The sequence below is a fragment of the Pithys albifrons genome, chromosome 16 (genome assembly GCF_047495875.1).
Source record: "Pithys albifrons albifrons isolate INPA30051 chromosome 16, PitAlb_v1, whole genome shotgun sequence".
NCBI lineage: Eukaryota > Metazoa > Chordata > Aves > Passeriformes > Thamnophilidae > Pithys > Pithys albifrons.
Window position 1 is genome coordinate 1,314,647 of NC_092473.1, and position 17,081 is coordinate 1,331,727.

Genomic DNA, 17,081 nt, shown 5'->3' on the forward strand with positions numbered 1-17,081 from the left:
AGCCTGGCACCGCTCCTGCATCCCCCAGCCCCACTCCTGTATCCTGACACTGCTCCTGTATCCCAGCACTGCTCCTGCACCCCAGCACCCTTCCACCCTGCCCAGGCCACTGCATCCCAGCATTCCTCCAGCCCTTCCCAGGCTGCTGTTCCAGGAATCACGAAATCACAGAATATGCTGAGTTGGAAGGGGTCCACAAGGATCATGGAGTCCAACCCTCAGCCCTGCACAGGCCCATCCCCAGGAGTCACACCCTGTGCCCCAGAGCATCATCCAAACCCTCCTGGAGCTCTGGCAGCCTTTGGGTTGTGCCCACTGCCCTGGGGAGCCTGGTCAGTGCCCACCACCCTCTGGGGGAAGAGCCTTTTCCTGAGATCCAACCCAACCCTGCCCTGGCACAGCTCCAGCCATTCCCTGGGTGCTGTCCCTGGTCCCACAGAGCAGAGCTCAGTGCCTGCCCCTCCTCTGCCCCTGCCGAGGAAGTCGGACCTGCAATGAGGTCTGTCCTCAGTCTCCTCTTCTCCAGGTGAACACACCAAGTGCCCTCAGTGTCCTCACACGCTGCCCCTCCAGGCCCTGAACCATCTTCCTTGCCCTCCTTTGGACACTCTCCAATGGCTTCAGATCTTTCCTTTCTGCAGTGACCCAGGCAGTGAGGTGACAGGCGGGTGAGAAGGGACAGCTCCAGTTGCACCCCAGCCCTGGTACCAGCCCAGGCACCTGCCCAGCTCAGAGCAGGCACCCACAAGGCAGAGCAGTTCCACAGAAGGCACTTGTGCATGTGGCCTGGGCCGCTGTGCAGGAAGACATGGAAAACAATTAGCCAGGGAATATTAAATAGTGAGCACTCTAATGCTGGTCATATGCCAACTGGTGAACAGTAACAGAGAAGCAGCAGCTCAGGTTCTCTGGATTTTGGAATGCTGGAAGCCTGTGGCTCATGATCCTGTGGCTATCTGAGCAGTATAAATCAAGTTTCTTTGCCTGCTACACTACCTGCATAAAGGAGCCTGGTGTTGGAAGGCAGTGAAGAATCTAGAGCTGGGCAGACAGACCAGTCAAAACCAGCATCTCTGAAGGGGCTCACAAATACAAAGAGTCAACAGATCAGGAAAGGGATTGGAGTGACAGAATCACAAAATGGTTTGGGTTGGAATAGAACTTAAAGATCATCCAGTTCTACCTCCCTGCCATGGGCAGGGACAACTTACACTAGCCCAGGTTGCTCCAGGCCCTGTCCAACCTGGCCTTGGACACTTCCAGGGATGGGGCAGCCACAGCTTCTCTGGGCAACCTAGGTCAGGGCCTGCCCACCCTCACAGGGAAGGATTTCTTCCTGATACCCAGCTAACCCTGCCCTCTGGCAGTGGGAAGCCATTCCCCCTTGTCCCATCCCTCCAGGCCCTTGTCCCAAGTCCCTCTCCAGCTCTCCTGGAGCCCCTTTAGGTACTGGAAGGGGCTCTCAGGTCTCCCCAGAGCCTTCCTGTCTTCAGGTGAACACACCCAGCTCTCCCAGCCTGGCTCCAGAGCAGAGGGGCTCCAGCCCTTCTGATATAAAAGAAAATAAAAACACCCATAACAAAAACACCCCTTAAAATTTAGCTGAACAAACAGGCAGAGTAAAGAAGTTCATAGAAAACATTTATTGCCCAGAACTGTCTCTGGTTCTGTGAAGGATCAGCAGGAAGCTCCCCTGTTCAGTCCAGCAGCTCATCCCTCACCAGCACAGGGAAGCTGCTGCCCCCCTGGCAGAGCTGTGTGTGGATGGCCCGGAACAGCCGGGCACAGCCCTCGGGGCACGGCCTGGGCTCCAGGACAGGCAGCAGCTCTGCCATCAGCACCTGGGCAGGGGCAGAGGAGACACGTTACCAGAGCCAGCACACACTGCCAGGATTCCTTGGAGTGGAGTGGCTGCATAATAAGTGAAATCTAATCAGAGCAGTATGACTAATGACATGCTAATTGATTGATAGATACTTTCTTCTGTCATATTTAACAAAGGCAGAGTTGCTCATCCTCTGCTCATGAGCTACAGCCACCCAGTGTTCCCAGAGCAGTGAGATAGTGGAGATGCTGCTCCTCTGCCACAGGAAGTCCCAGCATTGGGATGAGATTCTATCCTGCAAGAAGCTGGAGCAGGTGTTGGCTCAGGAGCTCTGCAGTGAGTGCTCACTCACACAACAGTAAGTTCAAGTGCTCAGAACTGTTCCTATCACCTCTTAGTTAACCCAAGACAGATGTATAAATGGCCAACTCCAGCCCAAATGGGCTACAGAGGTGGCTAGAGCTGTCCAACATTCCCTGACCTGGCCTTTGGTCCATCAAGCCCAGCTCAGGATTCAGCCCATGCTCTCAAACCACCAGCCCAGCACAATTTCCTCCTCAGCTCTGGGACTGTGTCTGACAACTCAAGCACAGGTGACTTCCAATCAAAGGACAAAAGCTGGCCTTTGGAGCACCATTCCTGAATTAATGCTGAGACAGACATCTTCCCTGAGGTTTTTGTAGTATTTCTTTCCAGCTGCCAGGAGGTAAAGAAGTCTGAGCAGTCTGCACCCCAAAAGCCCTCAAAGCTGCACAAGCAGGAGAGGAGACAACTGCTTGTGTCAGTCACCTCCCTCAAGGTTGCCAGAGCTCCAGGAGTGTTTAGACAACACTCTCAGGGACAGGGTGGGATTGTTGGGGTGTCTGTGCAGGGCCAGGCGTTGGACTCGAGGATCCTTGTGGGTCCCTTCCCACTCAGGGCACTCTGTGATTTCTCTGTGGTGGATACAAAGGAAGACCCAAACAGAACAGAGTACAGGGTATCTGCAGGAGGTTCCCCTTTCTGTTCTCCACAAATCTCTGCACAGGGACAGGGAAGCAGGACACAGCTGCTAATCCGTGGGAAGAGTTAAGATCCACAGATATAAAAGCTACCTAAGGGGAAACTTGGCACATGAAGGAGTGCTGCCCTGCTCCACTTGTCTTTTCCATCCATCTGCTCTGCTCCTGATGTGTAAGAACAGAGGAAACAGTTTCACCATCAAAGACAGGCTAAGAGCTACCAGGACTTTCTATGATACTTGGCATTCCTCCATGGAAAGGCAATGGCCAGGCTTGGCCCAGAAATAGATACATCCTTTCCTAGGGTATTTATCTTGTTCCATGTCCATTGATTTCACCTCTCCCAAGAATTTCACTTATCTTCACCCTGCAGAACTGCTTCAGACTCTCAGAGTTCACCTGGCACAAAGAATCCATTTGGATACATGTGCACAGGAAACTCAGTCAACAGAGCAGCAGAAATTGGGTTTCAGTCACCACTTCATTTTGGGCAGACAAAAAAAATCAAAACCTTCATAATCCATAATTCAGGATTATAATGCTGAAGTCCCATTTCAGGACAGGTAGCAATCTATCTTCAGCCAGAGGGAAAAGTGCAGCCAGTTATTAATAACTCCTCTGTGGCTTAGAAAAAAATGACTTTTCCAAAGCCTCTCTCATTCAGGTCAACAGTAGATGTGATTACATAGATCTTCTCTGCCCTTTGCTGCTGGCTGAGAAGAAAAGTGATCTTGGTGCAGCAAGCTCTCTGCTCTGGCTGCTGAAGCTGACACCTCCTACCCTGTTCTCACAGGCTCAGAATGGTCAAATCAACATTAGCAGCACAGTGGTTTGAGGTATAAAAGGAAAGGAAGAGAAAGCAGAGGAGTTCACCAGCTGGAGGTCACACAGTGGGTGCCCTGATGGGACTGTGAAGGGCTGACACAAGGGGCCTTCAGGCATTACCACCAACATCTTCCACTGCCAAATTCTTCCAGAACAGCTAAATAAAATCTTATCATGAGAGGGTTAGACATGTAAAGACCTCTGGCTCTTGCTCTAACAAAAAAAAAAGTCAGTCCCATTCACCTACCAAGAGGGCAAGGTACTGATGGGCCTTGGACATGTCTGGGGGAGGAAGCTTGCTGTGCTACTGCTGCTCCCCACCAAACCCCTGTGCAGCAGCTGGGCCCCACAACTGCCCTTTCCTCCCCCTGCTCCAGGAGCACTAACTTCCCAGACCAACACTTTGCAGACTCACCTTTTGTAAGGCAACCTCCTGGTGCAGCATCGACACTTGCAGCTTCAAGGCAAACAGGTCCCTGAGCTCCTGGCAGCTGGAGTAGCACAGCAGAGGCAGAGCCAGCAGTCCTGCAGGGTCACAGGCCTGTCCCCTGGCAGGGGCACAGCGGGCAGAGCAGCTGCCCACGTCCCCAGTGCAGCCTGGGCGCAGCCTCAGCTGGCATTCCAGAGCTGCCAGGGGGCAACAAGAGACAAACCCACACGAGTTAAATCTGTACTTGCAGAATTTATCATCTCCTTACTGTTCCCAGAAACGAATGACTAATGACAGTGTATTAATCAGGGTAAGCTCCTCACACAGGACACAATCAGGACATCCCAAGCTATGGCATCCAGTGTCCCCAGCCCTCCTGAACTGCAGCAGTTAAAAGTCCAGCCCTCTCCTGAGCACAGATGGGTGGCACACAGGGCTCTGTTTGCCACCAGAGCATTATGTTACCATTAAGGATAACCAGGAGAGAAATGACCTTGGTCCACAGTGTCCTGATGGAAAACTGCTGTTCCAGCACATTCACACCTGACCACAAACACAGGCACTGACTCACCTGCTCGCAGAAGCTGCAGCTTCTGCAGGAACTGGGCAACTGTGCTTTGCAAACCCTCCAAGGTCAGAAGGCTTTCATACTCTCCTTGCAGGGTGGGATGGTCTACAAAAGAAGCAGAGGAAACTCAGCAGGCATAAGCACACTGGAACCTTCCTCCCCAAACACCAGTTTCCAGAGCCTTGGGCCCACCAGCCCTCATTTTAGGCAGGGGATGCTCCTGTCCCTCAAGTCCAGCACATGCCAAGAACACAAAAGAGATGGAACTGGAGCTTAAATCATCCTTATTGCACCTTCTGCCCCTCCACTCCCCTTTCTTCCTACTTACCTGCAGGCTCAGCTTCCACATACTGCCTCAGACGGGAGGGGACGTCCTGGAGGACCCTTAATTCTTCCTCTATCTCTGCAGGACTCAAGTCTGGCTTCGGTGAGCAAAACTCAGACAGCAGCAGCTTAAGGAAGGTTCCACAGCACCAGCTCTGTGCTGCATCCCTGCCAGGCCAGCTGGGACCAGGGGCAGAGGGAACAGCCCAGGAATTGCAGGGGGAAGGTGAGCAGAGCACAGCAGAGCTGAGTGGGGCAGGTTTGCCTTGTGGCCATGTTTGACTGGCTCAAAGTTTTCTAAGTGCTCCAGAGCTGTAGAATGAAACCCCCACCTCCCAGAGAGCCAGCTTGAGCTGCTGCTACTGGAGGCACAACCCTCTTCAGCTGGGAGCTCACTGTGGAGCAACTGTACCCAAAGCCTGCTGGGAAAGGATACAGTTGTCTGGATCCTCTCCATGAAACGGGCCCTTGCACCTGCTGCATCTGCACTTGTTTGGCACAGACGACATCTCTGCCATGCCCTGCAAATTCCAAAGGGGCAGGAGGTGGAAGTTACACTCCTTTGTATCAGACAGAGCTCACACCAAGCCTTGACACACCAAGGTGACATATCAGTGCTTTAATTACAACGTCTCCTCATCCCTCTCCTTCACAGGTTATTTACTAACCATTCCCAACTCATTCCCACAGCTGGTATTAGATCAACAAGGACACCCTGCAGAAAGCATTAGACACTGCAAAACACCTGTTCCTCTCTCCACTTGTTTCAAAGGGAAGGATTTACAGCCATCAGAAGACGGACAACACACTTCCAGAAGCAGAAGGTGAATTTGTAGCAAATCTCTAATTCTTTTGTATTGTCCTACTTATGTTTATATCCCATAGGAAACAACAAATCCGCCCTTCCTTTCTTAGGAGTGAGTCATTTGCATTTCTATACATTTATTCTGTTAGTAAAGGTGCACAAAAAGAAGAGTAGACAGGACAAAGCCTCACCCCAATTTCTTCATATGCCAAACTTCCCCAAGATCCTCCTTTAATCAGTTTTTTGGGGACAAAGTGGTGTGTTTGGCAAGCAGCATGCCAGCTGTGTGCCAGCACCCAGGGTGCAAGACAGAGCTCTAAGGACAGCACCATGAGGAAGCTGGCCAGCAGTTCACACCAGAGTCCAGCTTTTTAATGAAGCATTACAGAAATAACAGCACTACCAGAGAGATCATTTCACTTAGAGAGTTCAACACCCCCATGGCTGCAGAGTCCCCATAATATCCTTTCTTTAAGGACTGCTTTAAAAAGCCAGAGCACCACAGCCAATCTCCCAAAATCTGCTGCAGTAAGTGAGTGCCATCAGGAGGAAGCTTAAAATAGTTTTGCAGTGCCTGACTGTCTAACTCATGTGTCTTTTAAATCGTGTTACAAACTGCAGATTTCAGAAATACATTATGCAGAGAAGTGGCAAGATTAATGGAACAGGAAAGAACAGAAGTTCCCAGGCAAGATGCATTCCCTCTACAAGGGTTCTTTAGTGCAAAGGTTATTCTCAATCTGTCACTGAGTTGAAAGCAATAGTGAAAAGTATAAAATTACACCAGGGTGATTAGAATGCTGAAAGGCTCAATTTACAAGAGAAAATTAACAGAATAAAGTCTTTACAACTTGCTGAAGGGCAACTAACAAACTGGTGTCTGAGAAATGACAGCTCCCAAAAGGAGGAGGAATTCTTGAGGGCAGCACAAGGGGCTCTAGTTAGACTTAAGACAGGGTTTAAGCTTAACACCATCTGAACAAAGCACATAGTGAGAAATCTGCAGAATTATGGCAAGATTTCTCAGAGGAAATGTGGGAAACCCTTTCAGAAGACTGGAGAATGGACCAGAGCACTGAGCTCACCAGAAACCCAGCCACCTGCACCCTCACTGCAGTAAATCTCTTGCTAGCTCTGTGTAAGAGCTCAGCAGCAGGACCAGCCTCAAACACACACCCATGGTGCTTGCAGAGGTGCCCAGGCAGAGCAGGGCAGGGCTGGGCTGGGCAGAGACTTCTGCTGCACAAACCCACAATTAAAGCATTCCAGTACCTTCATGATTTCATACTTCATACCTTTTAAGTGATTAACAGTAATTAGCACTCTGAAAATAAATTCTAGTGGCTAGAATAACATGAGCACACACATCCTCAGCAAGAGCCCTGCAGTATCAGAGCTCTCCTTCTGCTCCCAGTTCAGCCCCACACCCCTGGGGTCACTGTCTCCCCAGGACCCATGGCCAGCCACATCTCCCCACCTCACAGCCCTGAGCAGAGGGGAGTTCTGGACTGGACTGCTCAGGCTGGGCTTACCTGGAGTTCCTGGAATAGGCTTTCCTGTAGGGAAGGGGGAGCCTCAGCTGGCATCTGCAAAACAGGAGAAGGATCAATCCTGCCTGCCAGGGAGCAGTTGAGCCTTGTCTTCCAGCAGGGAAAATGGTATTTTGTCAAAATCTGGAATTAATTTAGCTGCAGTGAGAGATGACAGCAACCCTGGGGACTGGATCCACAATAGTCCCCAAGGAAGGAGGATCAGGCTCTTCTTTACTTGTCACAGACACCCCTGAGCTGAACTGGGGGTGCTCCTACATCAGAGGCCCATCCAAGGTGGGAAGGCAGGAGCAAAGCCCTGGCATGGCAGAGAACAGGCATGGAAACAGCACCTTCAGGGAAGATGGGCTGCCCATGCCTGTTGCCACACCTGAGCAGGACAAGGCAGCTTTGCTTGGCACCACCTCACACTCAGCAAAAGGGGAAAGGGGCATTCCAGCTCCACTGGGGATATGCTTGTTAACCCTGAAGTAGAATAACAGAGTAATCCCCAAGTTGTTACTACAGAAACAGGTGTTGGCAGTGGTTAGTCACATGCAGACTAGAAACTCAAGGTCATACTTGGGATTTTAAGTAAATAAACATTTGAAGTCAGATCCCTGTTTCCCCAGCAACTGTCTCTCAGTGTCCCGTGTCCCTTGAAATGCCAGAACAGGAACAATTTCCTCCCTGCACAAACACAACAGTTGGGTTGTGGCAGCTGAGAAATATTTCTCAAAGTTTTTCAGGGACATCAGAGCTGACCTTCACTGCTTCTTTAAAGTAAGGAGCACACAGGAAAAATAATTATTTCAACAAGACAGACCGGCCTGAGTGCAAAGCCAACCTTTCAAGTATTATGTTGCCACTTTTCCACAGAGAATCTCAGTAACATCCACTTCATAATCCTTCCTACACCAAACACTTGAAAAAATGCACTCTAGTCCATCCTGATTTGTGTAGTTACACAGGCAGTGTCTTACAGGTTAACAGGGATAGTATTAAACCCAGATGTCATCACTGCAAACAGCACAGGGCACATGCTTTAGAGAGAGAGAAAATCCATGCATTATGTATTATCACTGTGTGAAAAGAGAATAAATAAAAAAATCAATATGCCATAATAGAAAGTGTCCTCAGAGGAAAGCTAAGGCTGAAGACAGCCCCACAGACAGCTTTGCCAAACAGTCACAGGGGACCTTGAAACACCAAAAGTCTTAATTGAAAGGCTTTCAAAGTCCCAGCCATCTAAGAAGAAGCCCTTTAAATTAAAACCACTTACTCAACCACAATAAAAGCTTTTAAACTATACAGAATCCTTCCTCTGGAGAGGGATGTGAGGAGGGGGAAGGCAGGCTGGGACCTGAGCAGCAGCAGCCAGCAGGGTTTGCAGATGTGCCTGTGAGTGTCACGCAGGACGAGAGAGGTGCCACCCCCCACTTACCCCTTTTCCTGCAGGGTGCCTGTCCCAAGTGAGGGGCTCCTTCCCAACGCACCTGCAGTGTCCTCCTTTTTGTTGGACTCTCCCAGGAAACCACAGCTTTCCTTCCCTGCATCAAGTAGCTCCTGGTCAGCAGCTACAGAGTTCTTTCCCCCAGCTGAATCCCCCAGGGAACAGCTTTGCTGCTCATCTGGGGCAGATTTGGCCAAGTCAGGCGTCTTTTGGAGCACAGCTGGAGCACAGCCCTCTGTGGCACTGCCAGGTGCTGTCCTGTGACTCCCTCCTTGTTTGGAAGCCAGCCCTTTTGAGGAGCTCTTCCCAGCTGTCCTGGGACCTTGAGAAACACAGCTGGCTGGGGCTTTCCTTTGTGATTTCTTCACCTCTGGGTCAGTCCTGTAAGGGGCTCTGAGCTGGTATGCAGAGTGACTCTTCGAAGAGCCAGGCCTTTTGCTTCCAGCTCTCACCTTGGTGCTCTCAGGAACATCCTCAACAGGTACAGGCACCGGTTGCTCTGCAGCTTTCTTGGGGGCAGGTCCCTCACCTGCCAATTTCTGTCCTGTAGCTCCCTGGGCCTCTGATGAAGTTTTCAAGATGCTTTTCCTGACCTTCAGTGCCTTCTCTAAGGCCCTGTTCAGCAGTTCCAGCTCCTCCAGCTCCTTGGCCGAAGGCCTGTTCTCTGCAAGAGGAGAAAGTCCAAACGTCAGAAGGTCCAAACCCGGATCTTCCCCATTTGTCTCTTCATTATCCTGCTTTTCCAGGTGCTACAGAATCATAGAATCAGTTGGGTTGGAAAAGACCTCCGAGATCATCAAGTTCAACCCTTAAACCAACCCCACTTTGATTACCAGATCATGGCACTCAGTGCCACGTCCAGTCTCACCTTGAAAACCTCCAGGGTAAGAGAATCCACCCCCTCTGGGCAGGCCATTACAATGCCTGACCACTCTCTCTGTAAAGAACTTCTTCCTGATATCCAACCTAAACTTCCCCTGGCAGAGTTTAAAGCCTATGCCCTCTTGTCCTCCTGTTGGTTGCCTGAGAGAAGAGACCAACCCCCACCTGGCCAGAACTTCCCTTCAGGCAGTTCTAGACAGTGCTGAGGTCACCTCTGAGCCTCCTCTTCTCCAGGCTGAACACCCCCAGCTCCCTCAGCCTCTCCCCACAGCACTTGTGCTCCAGTCCCTTCTCCAGCCTCGTTGCTCTTCTCTGGCCCCACTCCAGCCCCTCAATCTCTTTCCTCAACTAAGGGGCCCAGAACTGAACACAACACTCAAGGTGTGGCCTCACCAGTGCTGAGTACAGAAGGCACCCAGGCCCAATGAATGGTGCAGGGGTGATTTTTTGCTGGTGGGAGCAGCCCCTGAACAGAGGATGCAGGCAGGCTTTGCAGGAAGCCTCGGAGACAGGATGGATGAGCCCAGGAGTGAGCTCTGCAGGGCCAACCCCAACAAGTGACAGTCCCACACCCAGGTCAGGCCCACAGGCACTTCATCACTGGCCTTGCTTACCAAGACATGGCTCCAGGCTAACTCCAAGGAGGCAAGTGGGAGGAAAAAAGGCACAGGGGGGCTTTAAGGTGATGCAGAGCACTTGTGAAAGCAGAACAAGGCCTAAAAGAGTTTAAGTGCCTAGTTCTGCTGAGCAGAAAATTGGCTGAATTACTCAAGACGTGTCCTGTGCTTTTACCAAGGTACTTCTACGCTACTCAGCGAACCAAAGTCAAACACAACAGACTCCTAAGTCATAAATTAAGTGCATTTGGACGTTTGAAATAGGTATGAGAGCCCAGAGACAAGATTTTGTAGAGTTAAAGCCAAGATTTTACAAGTTTGACAGGTCATGGCATTGAACAAAGAAAAGGCAGAAGTCCAACAGTGATGAAGATGCTTCAAGACCACCTGAGGGATGAAGTCAGGAGAGCACTACCCAAATTGCAAGCCAAAAGGAAAGCTCCGCCCAGTCATTAATATGGAAATTAGAAGGTGTAACTATAAACTCAAAACTGTAGAAATAGCTGATTTTACACAAACAACCCAGGCAAGTTTTTGCCCAGTACGAACTGGCTTTACCTCCACCATTGTTAATAAATATGTTTGCTGCTACAAGAATAAAAAAGTCTCATAGTAGTTATTTATTTCGAGGCTCTTTCGGCTTCACTTGGAACGGCTCCTGACACCGAAACTGGGGGAGCCCCGGGGCCCGGTATGCCCCGAGGGTGTCGCGGGCGGGGGGAGCACTCACCGAGTGCGGTGCTGGTGCCGGACTGTCCATGTGGCTGCTCCTCCTTGTCCTCCTCTTGCTCCGTGTCCCTGGGGGAACACACAGCGCCGGGTCCGGCGATGCTGCACCGGGACCGGAGCCTGGGCCGGGGGTGGGTTCCTGCCGGGCCCGGGGCGGGACGGGAGGGGGTGCCGGGCCCGGGGCGGGACGGGAGGGGGTGCCGGGCCCGGGGCGGGACGGGAGGGGGTGCCGGGCCCGGGGCGAGGCGGGAGGGGGTGCCGGGCCCGGGGCGAGGCGGGAGGGGGTGCCGGGCCCGGGGCGGGACGGGAGGGGGTGCCGGGCCCGGGGCGAGGCGGGAGGGGGTGCCGGGCCCGGGGCGAGGCGGGAGGGGGTGCCGGGCCCGGGGCGGGACGGGAGGGGGTGCCGGGCCCGGGGCGGGACGGGAGGGGGTGCCGGGCCCGGGGCGAGGCGGGAGGGGGTGCCGGGCCCGATCTCACTCACCAGCGCCGCAGCAGCGCCCGGCCCCGCTCCGCCCTCCGCTCCAGGTCCCGCCGCCGCTCCGCGCCCGCGCCCAGCGCCTCCCGCAGCGCCGCCGCCGCCCTGCGAGGGAGGCCCGGCGCGGTCAGGGGGCCCGGCCCCGGTTCTGGCCCCGCTCCTGCCCCCGTTCCCCGTTCCCCGCTCCCCTCCCCGCTCACCGCCCGCCGCGGCCCGCGGGCAGCATCGGCCCGGCCGGGCTCTGCCGCTCCGCCCGCCCCGGGCCCGCGCTCGATACCGCCCTGCCGGGGCCTGCGGGAGGGCGGGGCGAGCCCCGGGCGGGAACGGCCCCGGGGCCGGCGGGGAAGGGCGCTCGTCATGGGGTATTGCGGGCCATACCGAGCGTCCCGAGCCATCCCGGGTGTCCCGGGGTATCCCGAGTGTCCCGGGGCAGCCCGAGCGACCCGAGCTATCCCAGGGCTCCCAAGCCATCCCGGCGTATCACGAGCGATCCGGTCCATCCCGAGCCATCCCGCGCGTCCCGATCCACTCGCAGCCCGGGGCTCCCGATCTCAGGGGTCGCTGTGCTCGCCCGAGGGGTCTCGGAGGGTACCGGCTGTCGCTGTGGCTGCCCGAGGGGCCTCAGTGGTCCCGGGGATCCCGAGGATCGCTGTGCCTTCTCGGGGGGTCCCGGGGGTCGCTCTGCCTGCCCGGGGGTCTCGGAGGGTCCTGGGGGTCGCTATGTCTGCCCGGCGCCGGCGACCCAGTGCCGAGCATCCCCCGCCGGGCTCGGGGAAGCCGCTTTTCCCTCCGCGGTGTTCGGCGCTTCCCTCCCCGCAGCAGCGCTCGGGCGGTGCGGGCCGTCCCGCAGCCCCGGTACCCGGTCCCAGAACTTCCTTGCCAGGATATAATCGGGGTTTATCCCCCTCGGCCTGGGCGGGGGCGGCTGAGGTGGAGCCCTACAGGACCAGGCGGGTCGGAGCTCCCGTCGCTGCGGGACCGGGACCGGGACCGGGACCGGGTCCGTGTGATGAGCCCGAGGGATCCCTGGCAGTAGCACCAACAGCCCAGCGCACACACCACACTGCGAACTGCTGCTGCCGCCCTCGGGTTGCGTGGGCAAAGAGGCGGTTTGTGCTTTTTTGCTGGAGATTGGAATGCGCCCTGTGCCCTGGGAGCTGCGCGGGTGGGAGCACCGCGATCCCGGCAGGAATACAGGCCAGTTCTCCCAAAGTGCCCGTGGCTGGCACTCGGCGGTGCCTGTTCCAGGCAGCTGAGCTGCAGGAAGCCAGTCCTCCCCCGGGGCACAGCATAATGAAAATTAACAATTTTATGAGGGAAAAGTGGTTCTTTGCCTTCAGGGGCTGAATCTTCAGGCTGAGGTGCTTGGGATTCTCTGCAGCCATGTGACCACAGACTTCTAAAGAGAAAAAAATTCAGAATTAACAGGTGACACGTGGAAACAGGACTTTAAAACCCCCTTATAAAACGTTAACAAAGCTGGCCCCGTCTTGCCCCATATCTTGCAAATATGTGTGAGTTCACTGTCAGAACACTGTGAACAGTTCTGCTTCTGAGGCATGAACCAAGACAGAGCCCAGACAGCTCCTCCAGGGCTGAGTGGGCTCAGAAGGGCTGATGGGGATATCAGACACTCAGCAAATAGTTTAATCAGCGAAGTCACCAGTTGCAATGCTGTGAGACCCCCAGGGAGCAGCAGTGGGGCAAAAGGGGCTCGTTTTCAGACAGCTGCTTCTCTAGAATCATGGAATACCCTGAGCTGGAGGGGCCCACAAGGATCATGCAGTCCAGCTTCTGGCTCTGCCCAGGACACCTCAACAACCCCACCCTGTCCCTAAGAACGTTGTCCAGACACTCCTTGAACTCTGGCAGCTCGGGGGCTGTGACCACTGCCCTGGGGAACCTGTTCAGTGCCCAACCACCCTCTGGGGGAAGGATATCACCCTCCTGATTTCCAGCCTACCCCTGGCCTGACACAGCTCCAGCTGTTCTCTCGGGTCCTCTCACTGGTCACAGAGAGCACAGATTGATGTTGTCCCTCCACTGCCCCTTGCGAAGAATCATAGAATCACAGAATCATAGAATTGATTGGGTTGGAAAAGACCTCCGAGATCATCAAGTCCAACCCTTGGTCCAACTCCAGTCCCTTTACCAGATCATGACACTCAGTGCCACAGCCAATCTGCGTTTAAAAATCTCCAGGGATGGGGAATCCACCCCCTCTCTGGGCAGCCCATTCCAATGCCTGAGCACTCTCTCTGTAAAGAATTTTTTTCTGATCTCCAACTTAAATTTCCCCTGGCAGACCTTGAGCCCATCGTGCCCCCTTGTCCTATTGCTGAGTGCCTGGGAGAAGAGACCAACCCCCAGCTGGCCAGAACTTCCCTTCAGGCAGTTCTAGACAGTGCTGAGGTCACCTCTGAGCCTCCTCTTCTCCAGGCTAAACACCCTCAGCTCCCTCAGCCTCTCCCCATAGGGCTTGTGCTCCAGTCCCTTCTCCAGCCTCGTTGCTCTTCTCTGGACTCACTCCAGCACCTCAATATCCTTTCTGAACTGAAGCTGCAAACCTTGATGAGATTTCCCCTCAGTCTCCTCCAGGCTGAACAAACCAAGCTCCCTCAGCTGCTCCTTACATAGATCTCTTCCCCTCCAGACTCTTCACCATCCTCATGTCTCTCCTTTGGACACTCTCCAATACTTTTAGATCCTTCTGATACTGTGGCTTTCAAAGCTACACCCAGGGCAGGTGGATTCCTGGAACTGGCCAGGAGATGGAGTCCCAGTGCAGCTCCTGGAGCTGCCAGGGTCGCCCGCTGCCCCGGGGGAGCACAGCCTGCACTGGGAGAGTGGCACGGCTCCTCAGGCACCTGCATGCTGTTGACATTTAAGTAATTAAAAGGAACCAAAAGAGCCATTAGACTGCTGTAATCCGGGAAAGTCACCTGAGGCCTGGAGCAGCACTGCTGACACTGCTGCTACCCTTTGCATCAAGTCTCAGTGGTTTAGAAATGCTAAAAATGATCCCCCAAACCCACAGATCCCTTTGTATTGGAGATGAACCAGGCATGTAACCTGTCCTGAGGCTCTGGCTTTAGCAGACAGTGAGCTTCCTACTGAACGACAAGAAAGCTTCAATGCAGGCACTTTGTTGTTAATGTTCACCTTGCTGGGAAGAAGGCCAGGTGACGGTCTGCATGTTGCCTCAGAGGTAAGATCAAGGTGAGGCAAGTGCTCCTGCTATCACAAAATGAGGAGGGGCAGCATGGCAGGAGGAGAGGAGGGCAAGGTTCCACCTGCCCCTTCCAGCTGGAGCAAGAGCTGGTTAAACCAGGGGGTGAAGTGATGGCAGAGGTGTTGGGGTGAGGTGACAATTAGAAGGTGGACAGCAGGGACTTCCTGACAAAGATAAACCCACCTCACTGCTGATGCCCAGGACTCAGAGCCTGCCAACACTGACACTGGACATCACAGCCCAGCTGCTCCCATCGCCTCTCCCACTCCCCTCCTCACCTCTGTGATGGGTTCCTGCCTCATCTTCTGGGGAGTCTTACAACAGGGCAACTGCTGGGTAAGTCAGTTCCTACCTTCTCTTGTAGGTGGTTGGCTTTCCAGTGGATCACCTGGCAAAGCCAGTTGAGGAAGAAGTCCAGGGTGTGTGTATCTGCGTGTTTTCACTGACAGCAGCTTGTGATAGAAGAGGTCAATGCAGCAAAGAGCCGTATGTTAATGTAGCAATGAGTCCTCCCCCGGTACAGACCTGGCCTGGCCCAGTTAGCCCAGCAGACACTTCTGTCAGGGACTGCATTTGCAGCTAACAGAGTCTGAGCTGTGTTTCTGCCCCATGACATTGCTTGCTGGAACATGCTGGGTACCTCGACAGGGCACATGTGCTAAGTAACATCTCAGCTGGTCCATTGCCACTTAAAGATTTAATTACAAATGATGCAGAGATTAAAATACCCGTGTGATGTACAAGGGGCAGCTGCTGGTAGTCACAGCTCTGCCACCAGTTTAGTTTTGGGACCTGCAGTGAGGAGGAATCTTGCATAGGTGAGATGTGTTGGAAGTTACAGTGTCAGCACTCACTGCTCAGGCTGCCACATGCCAGGTGATATTCTTGCAATCCATGTTTCTTTTTTTACTGAGAGTCCAGTATCTGTGGCCTAATAAAAATTGCTGTCCAGGCACAGGGATCTGCTGGGTGTCTGAAGCTCTTTGATAGCCCAATCCATAGCCCATTAGGATAAAATGCAAGTAGGCATCACACTTCAATGAACAGCAAGAAGGGGGGAAAAAAGAAGCAGGAGATAAACTTCATCACTAATAAACCTCCCCACACTTTCTTTCTGATGTTATACTACATGAACTTTCTTCTCCATGTGCTGCCCATGAGGATAGTGCTGTTTGCTGAGCTGACACTGGAAAATGCTCCCTTTGTATAACGGGATGTCATGTTGAACCTCAGCCTGCAACTCAGCCCCAAAGTGTTCAGTCCTCCCCAGTAGGATGGAGAGAGAATCATAAGGGCAAAAGTGAGAAAACTCCTGGCTTGAGATAAAGACAATTGGATAGGGAAAGCCAAAGCCACACAAGCAAAGCAGAACAAGGAATTCACTTCCCCTTCCCCTGGGCAGGCAGGTGCTCAGCCATCCCCAGGCCAGCCAGGCTCCATCACACTAACAGTGACTTGGGAGGGCAAACACCATCACTCTGAATGTCCAGCCCTTCCTTCTCCTTCCCCCAGCTCTGCACACTGAGCATGTCCCCACATGGTCTGGGATATCCCTGTGGTTAGTTGGGACCAGCTGTCCCAGTTGTGTCCCCTCCCAGACCCTCACTGGCTGTGTGGGGTGAGGAGCAGCAAAGTCCTTGAGGCTGTGCCATCCCTGCTCAGCAGCAACCACAACATCCCTGGGTTATCAGCTCTGTGTGCAGCACAAATCCAAACAGCCCTGTAGCAGCTGCTCTGGAGAAAATTAACTCTGCCCCAGACCAAACCAGCACAGGAGTAATGTCCTGTACAAACCATTCATTTTTGAGTCAAAGAAGAGGAAAATCTCCCAGTGTTCCCAAGGTTAGCCTGAGGATGTTGCTATGATGCTGGAAAAATGCATGAATATCCAAGATCCATCTTCAGCTCTTCTTGTCATTTCTTTGGAGCAAAGACTCCAGGAAATGAATCTGTGGGAAATACAGGTTATAAATAGATTCCCAGATTCTTTATCTTGCTGCAGCCAAAACCCCTGCAGAATGCACATGGCTATCAGCACTATGGAGTGGGAGGGGCAGCCTGAGCAAGCTGGTTTAGGAGATGGCCCTGACCATGGCAGGGGGTTGGAATACAGGGATTTAAGCTCCCTCTCAACCCCAACCATTCTGTGACTCTGTGATTCTGTCTGACATGTCCTGGAGAGGGGATGTCCTGTGGCACATGTCAGCTGGAAGTGAAGGGTATCAGGTGCTGTGGGCACCCTGATCTTGCTGGGGCTTCCAGTGGGTGCCGTGTCCAGCACCCAGCGGGCAGGGTCTCGAGCTGCGTGTCACAGACTACTTCAGTTCATAAAATCATTGAATCATTGAGGTTGGAAAAGCCCTCTAAGATCAGTGAGTCCAACCAT

At 53.5% G+C, this 17,081-nt stretch overlaps 1 protein-coding gene across 1 annotated transcript; it reads right to left on the reverse strand.

The window, feature by feature from the left end:
• Nucleotides 1-1,628: 1,628 nt before the first annotated feature.
• On the reverse strand, nt 1,629-11,910 carry TEDC2 (tubulin epsilon and delta complex 2). The gene is made up of 10 exons (XM_071571301.1): nt 11,842-11,910; nt 11,470-11,568; nt 10,990-11,057; nt 8,752-9,424; nt 7,311-7,364; nt 5,410-5,494; nt 4,978-5,086; nt 4,653-4,754; nt 4,067-4,278; nt 1,629-1,841 (listed from the first exon to the last, which is right to left on the reverse strand). The coding sequence occupies exons 1-10, from the start codon at nt 11,856-11,858 to the stop codon at nt 1,698-1,700; spliced, it is 1,563 nt and encodes a 520-aa protein (XP_071427402.1). The 5' UTR covers nt 11,859-11,910; the 3' UTR covers nt 1,629-1,697.
• Nucleotides 11,911-17,081: the final 5,171 nt, after the last annotated feature.

What these genes read in the sequence shown, in the direction of transcription:
- TEDC2 (XM_071571301.1), bottom strand. An exon ending in TGGAGAGGATCCAGACAACT is followed by an intron (nt 5,087 to 5,409) that starts GTATCCTTTCCC and finishes CTGCTGTCTGAG; the next exon opens with TTTTGCTCACCGAAGCCAGA. An exon ending in GCTGCAGCTTCTGCGAGCAG is followed by an intron (nt 4,279 to 4,652) that starts GTGAGTCAGTGC and finishes GCCCCCTGGCAG; the next exon opens with CTCTGGAATGCCAGCTGAGG.